The sequence below is a fragment of the Pogona vitticeps genome, chromosome 3 (genome assembly GCF_051106095.1).
Source record: "Pogona vitticeps strain Pit_001003342236 chromosome 3, PviZW2.1, whole genome shotgun sequence".
NCBI lineage: Eukaryota > Metazoa > Chordata > Lepidosauria > Squamata > Agamidae > Pogona > Pogona vitticeps.
This window is the reverse complement of record NC_135785.1, coordinates 244,589,503-244,601,478: the sequence shown is the minus strand read 5'-3', so window position 1 is coordinate 244,601,478 and position 11,976 is coordinate 244,589,503. Positions and strand designations below refer to the sequence as shown.

The 11,976-nt window shown below is 40.1% G+C and overlaps 1 protein-coding gene across 2 annotated transcripts in view; it reads right to left on the bottom strand.

The window, feature by feature from the left end:
• RDX (radixin) overlaps positions 1–11,976 on the bottom strand; it is a 48,188-nt gene that overhangs the window by 16,939 nt on the left and 19,273 nt on the right. For both annotated transcript variants that reach the window (XM_020805184.3, XM_020805185.3), the window contains exons 3-4: positions 3,867–3,950; positions 426–521 (exon numbers count right to left, since the gene is read on the bottom strand). In XM_020805184.3, the coding sequence (XP_020660843.2) occupies positions 426–521; positions 3,867–3,950 (180 nt within the window). The remainder of the gene's footprint in view (positions 1–425; positions 522–3,866; positions 3,951–11,976) is intronic.

Below are 11,976 nucleotides of genomic sequence, written 5' to 3'. Positions count from 1 at the left end.
AAAAAGGAAAAATTTTTTTGCTTTTGCTTGCCAAATGCTGTTGAGCTAATAAGCACTATGTATACCAAACTTCCCAAGTGCATTAAATATATTGAACAAATTCCTAATTATTGCTTATATAGCTTTGAAAAATTTGCCAAGAACTAAAAAGACAAAAATTCTATACCAAAACCAGCTTCACATCAATATAAGGTAAGGAAATAATTAGATTTAAAACTCCAATGACATTTTGTTTTGTTTTTCATTTTAGTTTTTGCCAAGAGCAAGACTAAACAGAGAGAAATTGCAACAGAAGTTTGCAGTGATTACAGGCAGTCATGGCGTCTTCCAGGACATCCCCCTCCATTCCCCAGACACTCAGCACTCTATACCTACTGTCTTTTAATCAAAAAGAATACTCTGGAGTACAAATTATACAATGCTACCTTTTTATTCAGCTTCAACCAAGTTGTGTATCCTTTGCTGTCCACATACTGCAGTCCAAAAAACCAGACTTCCCGTAGGCCAACCGTTTTTACAACCTTAAAAAGAAGAACTGCATCAATATGAATGACATGGAAACTATATGGTCAAGTCTTGGCTGCATTAAGAAAGAAATTCAGTTAGCTAAGCCTGTTTCAGTCTAAGCGGGTACAGAACCTGGAAATGTCAAGTACAGGAAAAGAAAAATAATTAAGGCCATCCACCACTGAAGGATGTAAAGCAATAACAAACACAATCCCAAGCCACAGCAACATCCAACACCTGGTTTAAATGAGATACTAGGGTTCCACTAGCCGACATGGTGTTTGAACCATCGTGTAAGTAGCTACAAACGCAGCATCAGCAATCAGGTATCCACAGGTGGGTGTACATCTGGCATGTTGACACATTTTAAAAATAAGACTGGACGCCTGGAATCCTCTACTGTTATGCATGGGGTTTGCCCCTCCCTTTTTAATAGAAGAGCAGACCTCTGGATCTAAAAATACCTCTCTAGTTCAGCATCTTCTTTCTCACAGTGGTAAATCAGAAACTTCTGGGAAACCCACAAGTAGGACATGAGCGTAGTAACTATCATTTCCCAGAAACTGGTATTTAGAGCTAGTAATCTAGTAATCTGAACCTAGAAGCAGTATATAGGGTTGCTGAAGAATCTTGTTTGGGCTGCAGTTTTTAAGTGGACCAATGTAACTTGCATACGTAGACTAAGACACAATCTGGCCTCTTCTGTGAATTAAATTCTCAGCTCAAAAACAGCACAATTTATGGCAAAATGCAAACTATTTAAACATAATTTTGTGAGTTTAAGCCCATTTCCCATTTAAAAAGGACAGTACAGATTTTTGCCTTTTTAAGATAACTGAATATATGCAAAACTGGCAAGGAATATAAGTATCCATTTCTAATGATTATCACACTTTGCAGTAACAAATTCCATTGTTCAATTAATCTCTGTATGAAGAAGTAGCTCCTTTTGCTTGTGCTAAATTCGCTACTATTCAGCTTCCTCAGATGACCAAGTTCTACCATTATGAAAGAGGGAGAAAAACGTATTTATCCATTGTATTCACACCTAGCACAACAGCTCAATTAAGGCCATATTGCAAATGTATACTACCATTTATCGTTTCATCAGAAGAGAAAGTCAGTATCTGCAGACGTGATCTCATTCCCTTCCAGCTTACCTTCAAATATGACAACAGAGTGAGTGAAAATATTCATATACAGCTTTAAGTAAGAATCAGAAACATTGCAGAAGTTATGGAACAAGTTGAGAAATTACTGTGATTAACCAGAAGATCTTCTCAATCACATTTAGCTATGGTGATCCAATATAATTTATTTGTTGGTTTGATAGATTTATATATTGTCCCATTAAGTACAAGCATTACTCTAGGACATACAAGCTATTATTTAATACTACATGTTTTGACAGCTGCTTGGTTATTATGGGCACAGGTTTGGAAAGATGAAAATCCACCAAATGATGATATGATCATTACAAAAATATTAGAAAGTGCAGAAATGGATAGATTAACTAAAGGGACAACAAGAATCATCTTTTTATTTAAGCTGGAATTTATTTTATAATTGGTGGAAAGTAAAAAAAATCCCACAGTAAAGGAACAGAAAATGAAAAAAAAAGTGAATGTCATGTATAGGATCTCATCGGAAGAATTATTCCAATATACTGTACAAGATTGCTTCTATGTTAAGCCTTAGGCCTTTTTTCTTTTTTGCATTTAGATCACCTTTGTTTCGTCGTCGTTTAGTCGTGTCTGACTCTTCGTGACCCCATGGACCAGAGCACGCCAGGCCCTCCTATCTTCCACTGCCTCCTGTAGTCGTGTCAAATTCATGTTGGTTGCTTCGCAGACACTGTCCAGCCATCTCATCCTCTGTCGTCCCCTTCTCCTCTTGCCGTCACACTTTCCTAACATCAAGGTCTTTCCCAAGGAGTCTTCTCTTCTCATCAGATGTCCAAAGTACTGGAGCCTCAGCTTCAGGATCTGTCCTTCCAGTGAACACTCAGGGTTGATTTCCTTTAGAATTGATAGGTTTGTTCTCCTTGCAGTCCAGGGGATTCTCAAGAATCTCCTCCAGCACCACAATTCAAAGGCATCAGTTCTTCGGCGGTCTGCTTTCTTTATGGTCCAGCTCTCACTTCCATACATCACAACAGGAAAAACCATAGCTTTGACTTTTGTTGGCAAGGTGATGTCTCTGCTTTTTAAGATGCTGTCAAGGTTTGTCATCGTTTTCCTCCCGAGAAGCAGATGTCTTTTAATTTCGTGGCTGCTGTCTCCATCTGCAGTGATCATGGAGCCCAAGAAAATAAAATCTATCACTGCCTCCATATCCTCCCCTTCTATTTCCCAGGAGGTGATGGGACCAGTGGCCATGATCTTAGTTTTTTGATGTTGAGTTTCAGGCCGTTTTTTGCACTCTCCTCTTTTACCCTCATTACCAGGTTCCTTAATTCCTCCTCACTTTCTGCCATCAGAGTGGTATCATCTGCATATTGGAGGTTGCTGATATTTCTTCCGGCAATCTTAATTCCGGTTTGGGATTCCTCCTGTCCAGCATTCCGCATGATGTATTCTGCATATAAGTTAAATACGCTGGGGGACAATATACAACCTTCTCGTACTCCTTTCCCAATTTTTAACCAATCAGTTGTTCCATATCCAGTTCTAACTGTTGCTTCCTGTCCCACATATAGGTTTCTCAGGAGATAGATAAGGCGGTCAGTCGCCTCTTGTGTTGTTGGACCTCTTATGTTGTTGTATTGTATCTTTGTTTATTGCTCAACAATTAGAGATTCTTACACTTTACGTTTACTGTTTAAATGCGCATTGTTCTATATATCTATGTTTTTAAATCTTCTGTTGGAAAATTAAAAATCATACAGACAGGTTTTAATATCTACATCACCCAGTCTTGGGAGTCATGGCCTCCTTTATTGGTATAAATAATCCTGATTAAGAAGCAAAATAAGAACAGGCATGAGGTCCATGCTCTTTTCCTCCTCCCCCTCATTATGTGTATAAAGGAAGAAATGGGAGATTTATGATCACAATTCACATTAAACAGCAGTTTCATATTTTATTTATGTTGGGTAAAGCACTCTCCTCACTACTCGGGGTATCAAACCAAGATCTTTGGAGAGATTAGAGTTTGCATAAACCGAAGTTTGTTGTACTCGGACACAGTGTACATTTCCTCTTGATTTCGAGATCTATCCAATTTATTGCAGTTATTCTCCTCAAGTCAAAAGGAGAGGGGAAGCACACATCTCCAAAGTTTGCACCTGCCCATTTTTCCAATGACCATCCAGGATTTGTTGTTACCTCTAAATTAAGCTGCAGTAAAATAAAGATTACCTGATCAAAAAGCTGTTTTCCTGTTGTGTTAGGCTGGATGGCAAACTCCAGCTCTGCATCCATCGTGGTAACTCTTACATTAATCTGAAACACAAATAGTAAACTGTAAATACTAACATGGCCTCGGATACACTTCTCGTACTTTAAGTAAATGAAAAGCAAGCTAATTAAAATTGGTAGACCATGATCTCTTTGCATGCAAAGATTTATGTTCACTGTCAAATAAGATTGCAACCAAGTACACAATGATTAAATGCCATCACCATCTGGAATCTTATTTAATTGATCTACCCTGACACTTTTGTATTAACAGTAACTTCTCACATAAAGAAAACTGCCTCAAACATATGGCATTGTGAGGAGCAAAAGATAATGTGTCCTCCTCATTATACTGGCCTGTTGCTAAAATTGTGTGGAATAGTATTCTTTATAACTTACTGAAAAACTGCAAGTACTGACCAATTTAGCCAAAAAGCATAAGTGTTTTAGGCCGATAAAAATAGGAAAACTTTAAAAAGTCTATCTACCTTTGCTTTTGTAGCATCAAAACATCATAATACTTGCTCATAATTTTGTTTTCTTTTTCCTCAATTAATATTGATACCATTCTTTGCAGCTATATTTTCCCCATACCTTGTTTCTTTTTCATTATGGAAATAACAAAGTCTAGCTAAACTGCATAAAAATGGTACAGAACAAAGCACCATTTGTTTTCCAGTTAGATTAACAAATGATTTAAAAGTCATTATTATTTTTTTTTTAAAAATTATTAAATCATCTTGCTAAAAATGGCCACACTGACAGAAGCCAAAAAGGCAAAGCTAAGGAATTGGGTTTCCTCAGTGGTGGCCCCCAGTCTCTGGAATGGGTTACCAACAAAGATACAACAGGCTCCTTCCCTCCTTATGATCAGGAATTTGTTGAAAATAGAACTTGTTCTTCCTCTTCTTTTTTTAACTTGCCATACTGTCATATATGTATTGTTATGTGAGGTATGTGGGATTTGTAAGTTTTAAAATATAAATCACCCAGAGTAGTGTGTGCACTAATGCAGCGGTATATAAATTCAATCAATCAAAGATCTATGCTATCTGTTTGATACTGGATTACTTCAAAATTGTTGAGAACATCCAAAAGTCTTACAGCTATGGAAAAACTGTATTTACTATTATTTATTTATTTAAAATATTTTTACCCCACCTTTGTCCTTGAAAAGGACCCAAGGCTGCTTACAACTTTGAAACACGATACAGTGGTGCCCCGCTTGACAATTACCCTGCTCCACGATGAATCCACTTTGCGATGAGTTTTTTGCAATCGCTATTGTGATCGCAAAACGATGTTTAAATGGGGAAATCCACTTGACGACGATCGGTTCCCTGCTTTCGCTTAACGACGATCAAAAACAGCTGATCGTCAGGTTTTCAAAATGGCTCACCGCTGTGTTCAGGACAGATTCCTCACTTTAGAGGCATCGGAAAATGGCCGCCCTATGGAGGATCTTTGCTGCACAATGAGGTATGTTGCCCATTGGAACACACTGACCGGTTTTCAATGCATTTCAATGGGTTTTTTACTTTCACTTGACGACGATTTCGCTTAACAGCAATTTGAATGGAATGGATTATCGTCGTCAAGCAAGGCACCACTGTATTTGTAGTTGAAAACAATGAGTATACAATGGTGGTTAACATAATTAAAAGAGACAGTACTTAAAACTATGAGCAATGAATAAAGAGGCATCCTACATCATTAACAGGCAATATTAAGGCAAAGATTAATTATATAAATATTTTTAAATGCCACTCAGAAATGGAAAACACAAAAATAGAAAACAGAAGCAGTACTAAAAATCCAATCAAAACACCAATGCATAGCAATATTTCTAAAAATCACACACAGGTAGCTAGTTACTGAGGAAAGGCTAGCCTGAAGAGAAAGGTCTTTGCCTGCTTGCAGAAGGACAGCAAAAATGGGCCAGTCTGGCTGGCCTCCTGTGGGAGGGACTTCCAAAGTCTGGGATCAGCAACAGTGCCTTTTTCTGTGTCCCCATTGGACACATCTGTGAAGGTGGTGGGACCAAGGGAAAGGTCATTCCTCATTATCATAACACCGAAGCCGAATCATAATGGGAGATAAGGTCTTTGAGATAGCTTCGACCCAGGCCATTTAGGGCTTTGTAGGTTAAAGTTGCCCTTTGATTTGTGCCCAGTAACTGACTGGCAGCCAGTGAAGCTGGTATAACGGGGATGTGGGGTTATGTGATCCCTGTAACCAGCTCCAGTCAGCCATCTTGCAGGGTTTGTTTGCTTTTTCCTTCGGACGGAACAGATTAATTGTGTTTCCGATGGGTCTTGCAGTGGTGTGTTTTGTTTTTTTTCCAGCCAGAACAGATTAATCGCCTTTCAATGTATTCCTATGGGAAATGGTGCTTCGACTTACGATTCATTTTGAGTTACAACCATCTTCTGAAATGGATTAAGTTCATAAGTCAAGGCACCACTGTAGTTACTATACAGTGGTGCCTCGCTTAACGAGCACACCGTATAATGATGAAATCGCATAGCGATCTCTTTTTTGAGATCGCTAATGCGATCGCTTACCGATGGCCTCTATGGCCAAAACTCGCATTGCGAAGATCAGTAAGTGTTTCGCTTACCGATCTTCGCATTGCGATGCCAGGAAATCAGCTGTTCGGCGGCTCAAAAATGGCCACTGGACAACCCAAAATGGCCGCCGCAACCATTTTCGCGCCCTGCCGTCGCTTACCGAGAGCGGGAAAATGGCGGTGCTATGAGGAAACTTCGCTTAACGGTGAGTATAGAAGCCATTTGAGTCCCATTTAGCGATGTTTCCTCATAGCGAGGGTTAATCCGGAATGGATTAACCTCGCTATGCGGGGCACCACTGTACATGTGCCCCCGCAAAGCGCACCTGTGGGGAGGGGATACTGAGAGAAAAGCCTTCCCTAATGATCTTAACACCCAAGCAGGCTTATAAATGGAGACACAATCCTTGAGATAGGTCTGATCCCAGCTATTTCAGGCTTTATAGACTAAAACCAGCATTTTGAACTGTTTCTGGAACCTAATTCACAGTCAGTGAAACTGCAGAAACAGGCAGGTTATGTAAGCCCTGTACTGTAAATCAGCCCCAATTAACAATCTGGCTGCAGTATTTTGGACTCACTGAAGTTTCTAAGTACTTTTCAAAGGCAGTCCCACATACAGTGTATTACAGTAATCTAGCTAGGATGTCAGACATCTTAAGCAATGAACACAGCTGGTGCACTAGTTTTAAATGTGCAAAGGCACTCCTGGCTATGGCCATAACCTGGGCAACCAGGCTCAGAGACAAATCCAGGAGCATGCCCATGCTGTGTGCCTTTGTTTTCAGAGAATCTGGAACCCCATGCAGTACAGAGAGAATCTCTATTCTTTAATTTGCCTTTCAACTGACCAGGAGCACCTCTGTCATGTCTGGAGTAAATTTTGATTTATTCATCCTCATTTAGTCCATTACTGATGTCTGACACTGATCTAGAACTGAAACAGCTTCCTTGGATTTAGGTGGAAAGGAGATATAGAGTTGGGTGTCATCTGCATACAGATGACACTGAACCCCAAAACTCCAGGCAACCTCCCCCAGTGATTTCATGTAGCTATGAAATAGCATAAGGAATAAAACAGAACCCTGAGGGCCACCACAGGCCAGTGTGGATAAAAAAAAGAAAGTAACAATTTCTTTAAAATCATATTTATTTAAATCATGATTTAAATTTAAAAAATCATTTTATTTAAATTTTAAAATCAGATTTTTAAAATTTCAATTAATTTGATTTAAATGAAATCCACCCCACTAGAGGCCAACGGCCAGGGTGTCAAACAGAAGTCCCCTATCACTGCTTCTTCCCTCCAGGAAGAACTAGAGAATACAGTGGTGCCTCACTTGATGATGTTAATCCGTTCCAGTGAAATTGCTGTAGAGGGAATTTGTCATGAAGCGGGGGGGGGGGGGACCATCAAAACACATTGAAAACCGCTCAATGCATTCCAATGGGCTAAATACATAATCGTCCAGCGAAGATCCTCCATACGGCGGCCATTTTCCAGTGGCTGTCTTGCGAAAAATCTGTCCTAGAAACAGCGGGGAGCCATTTTGCACAGTGGGCGGCCATTTTGAGAGCCACCGATCAGCTGTTTCAAAACTATCATTAAGGTTCCCGAAGCAGGGAACGGAGCATCGTAAAGCGATTTTTCCCATTAAAACATCGTTTTGCGATCGCAAAAACCTCATCATCAAGCAGATTCGTCATTTAACGAGGTAATCATTAAGCGAGGCACCACTGTAGTGCCTCCAAGTCAAGATTCCCTCTAAGGTGCACGGCTGCATGCAAACAACTTTGCCTTCCCCTACCCCATGCAGCATTCCTTCTCCTCCACTCACAAACATCAATACGCTCCAGCCCCTCTGGTTCGAGTCATGACGGGACCCCATACAGGAGGGGCCAAATCACACGCACAGGGGACAGAACCACACATGCAAGGAGCAAAGCCCCGCCTAGCCGGGTTGAAAATGAAGAGGGAAACTTGCTCCAAGTCTCATCCCAGAAAGATGGCCCGGAAAGATAACATGGCCAGAAGTATCGAAAGCCACTGAGAGGTGCAGTAGAACCAACAGGGACTCACAAGCCACTGGTCTGGGTAGTAGCATTAATGTACCCATTAAAACATAACAAGCAGGGGTCACAGTTACATTCAGAGGACCTGTATCAACTGCAGCACTCAAGTCAAAGTGGATCCAAGTGAATTTGCCTGCAAAGTGTTGTATAAATTCTTCACAGAATGCTCTCCTTCTGCAGGCCAGAGTGTAACAGACCACTCAAAAAAGATGTTGGCAACTTTATTCAGACACAACGGTAGCAGATTTTTAAAATTCCTGCTTTGTTTTATACAACTATTGCTTTTACATGTCCTGTAAAATGCAGTTCCAGTAAATCAGAATCTGGCAAGTTGCCACCACGACAATAAGCATTATTATTTTGACCAAGAGACTTGCTAAACCAGCTTTATACTAGGTGTAAATCACAGAAGTGAAACAGAGGTAGGTCAAGTTAGATTGAAAAATACCTCCTGCTGATCATGTTAACATAATGCAACATTTTACCATCATCAATTGTTTCATTATCTTTTCAATTCCCTCTTTTGTTTGGACTGTTTATTATTTGTAAACTTGTTCAACTGCCAGACAGTTCAACTTGCCTTTTGCAAGTCAATGTTATTGTTTGTAAGCTTGCTTCCAGACTCAGCCGGAGAGCTGGTTGTAAGGTGACTGTTTTGCAATAACATTTAATAAACCATTACAAATGTGATATATATTTTCAGGGCTGGTTTTTTTTTTTTTTTAATGTAATTATTTTGGCACTTTATATATTCAAAATTCCACATCTTGACAGTACTGTTACTTGAAATTGTCTGAAAGCCGGAGAATTACAGAAATCTGACCAAACACATTACTCTTAATCTCCAGCACCTTAAAGATTAAAGTCAGCTTTGTCCTTTCTCATGCAGATACCTTCCATTTTCCCAAACTTACCCTACTATAAGTATACTACTTTAGACATGATGTAGGTCTATTTAAACACTGCCCTAGCTTTCTCACAAGAGTCCTGGTAAAAGGAAGACTATACCTGAAATGAAATTTACGTCAACCATTGCAGTTGTTTTCACAGATTCCACCCAGGATTTAAGCCCTGCTACTCCAATAAACCTTTTGTTTCTCTCCATGGAGTTTTCTTAGCAAAGAGACTGGAGTGGCTTGCCAGTTCCTGCTCCACGTGGATCGCGTTTAGTCAAAACTCTCCATTATGACCTGTCCATCTTGGGTGTCCCAGCAGGGCATAGTAGCCCATAGCTTCTCTCAATTAATCAAGTCCCTCCAACACGACAAGGCAGCAATCCGTGAAGGGTAAGCTGAACCTTGGTAAGCTGTATGTGGTCAAACAGGAGATTGCAAGAATAAACATTGACATCTTGGGCATCAGTGAACTAAAATGGACGGGAATGTGCGAATTCAATTCAGAGTATTATCATATCTAGTAATGTGGACAAGTATCCCGTAGAAGAAATGGAGTAGCACTCATAGTCAACAAAAGATTGGGAAAAGATGTACTGGGATACAATCTCAAAATTGATAGAACAATTTCAATACGAATCCAAGGCAGACCTTTCAACATCACAGTAATCCAAATTTTTGCACCAACCACCAAAGCTGAAGAGGCTGAAATTGACCAATTCTATGAAGACTTACAACACCTTCTAGAACTGACACCAAAGAAAGATGGTCTTCTCATTATAGGGGACTGGAATGCTAAAGTAGGGAGTCAAGAGATAAAAGGAACAACAGGTAAGTTGGGCCTTTAAGTTCAAAAAGAAGCAGGGCAAAGGCTAATAGAGTTTTCTCAGGAGAACAAGCTGGTCATCACAAACACTCTTTTCCAACAACACAAGAGGTGACTCTACACATAGACATCACCAGATGGGCAATACTGAAATCAGATTGACTATATTCTCTGCAGCCAAAGATGAAGAAGCTCTATACAGTCAGCAAAAACAAGACCTAGAGCTCATTGTGGTTCTGATCATCAGCTTCTTATAGCAAAACTATAAGAAGCTTAAACTGAAGCAAGTAGGAAAAACCACTGGGCCACTCAGGTATAATCTAAACCAAATCCCCTATGAGTACACAGTGGAAGTAAAGAACAGATTTAAGGAACTAGATTTGGTGGACAGAGTGCCTGAAGAACTATAGATGGAGGCTTGTAACATTGTACAGGAGGCAGCAACAAAAACCATCCAAAAGAAAAGGAAATGCAAGAAAGCAAAGCAGTCAACAACGCCTTACAAATAACAGAGAAGAGAAGGGAAACAAAATGCAAGGGGGAATAGGGAAAGTTACAGAAAATTGAATGCAGACTTCCAGATAATAGCAAGGAGAGACAAGAGGGCCTTCTTAAACGAACAGCACAAACATATAGAGGAAAACAATAGAAAAGGAAAAACCAGAGATCTGTTCAAGAAAATTGGAGATGTTAAAAGAACATGTTGTGCAAAGACGGACATGATGAACAAAAAAAATGGCATGGACCTCACAGAAGCAGAAGACATCAAGAAGAGGTGGCAAGAATACACAGAGGAATTATACCAAAAAGATCTGGATGTCCCGGACAACCCAGATAGTGTGGTTGCTGACCTTGAGCCAGACATCCTGGAGAGCGACGTCACGTGGGCCTTAGAAAGCATGGCAAACAACACCAGAGCAGGTGATGGCATTCCAGATGAACTATTTTAAATCTTAAACGATGACACTGTTAAGGTGCTACACTCAATATGCCAGCAAGTATGGAAAACTCAGCAGTGACCAGAGGATTGGAAAAGATCAGTCTACATCCCAATTCCAAAGAAGGGCAATGCAAAACAATGCTCCAACTACCGTACAATTGCATTCTTTTCACACGCTAGCAAGGTTGTGCTCAAAATCCTACAAGATGGGCTTCAGCGGTATGTGGACCGAGAACTCCCAGAAGTATAAGCTGGATTTTGAAGGGGCAGAGGAACTCGAAACCAAATTGCTAACATTCGCTGGATTATGGAAAAAGCCAGAGTTCCAGAAAAACATCTACTTCTGCTTCATTGACTACGCAAAAGCCTTTGACTGTGTGGACCACAACAAACTATGGCAAGTTCTTAAAGAAATGGGAGTGCCTGACCAACTAATCTATCTCCTGAGAAACCTATATGTGGGACAATAAGCAACAGTTAGAACTGGATATGGAACAACTGATTGGTTCAAAATTGGGAAAGGAGTACGACAAGGCTGTATATTGTTTGCCTGCTTATATAACATTTGCAGAATATATCATGCAAAGGCAGGACTGGATGAATTCCAAGCTGGAATTAAGATTGCCAGAAGATATATCAACAGCCTCAGATATGCAGAAGGAGAAGATATGGAGGCAGCAACAGATTTTACTTTCACTGCAGATGGTGATGGCCGCCATGAAATTTAAAGATGCCTGCTTCTCGGGAGGAAAGTGATGACAAACCTAGAC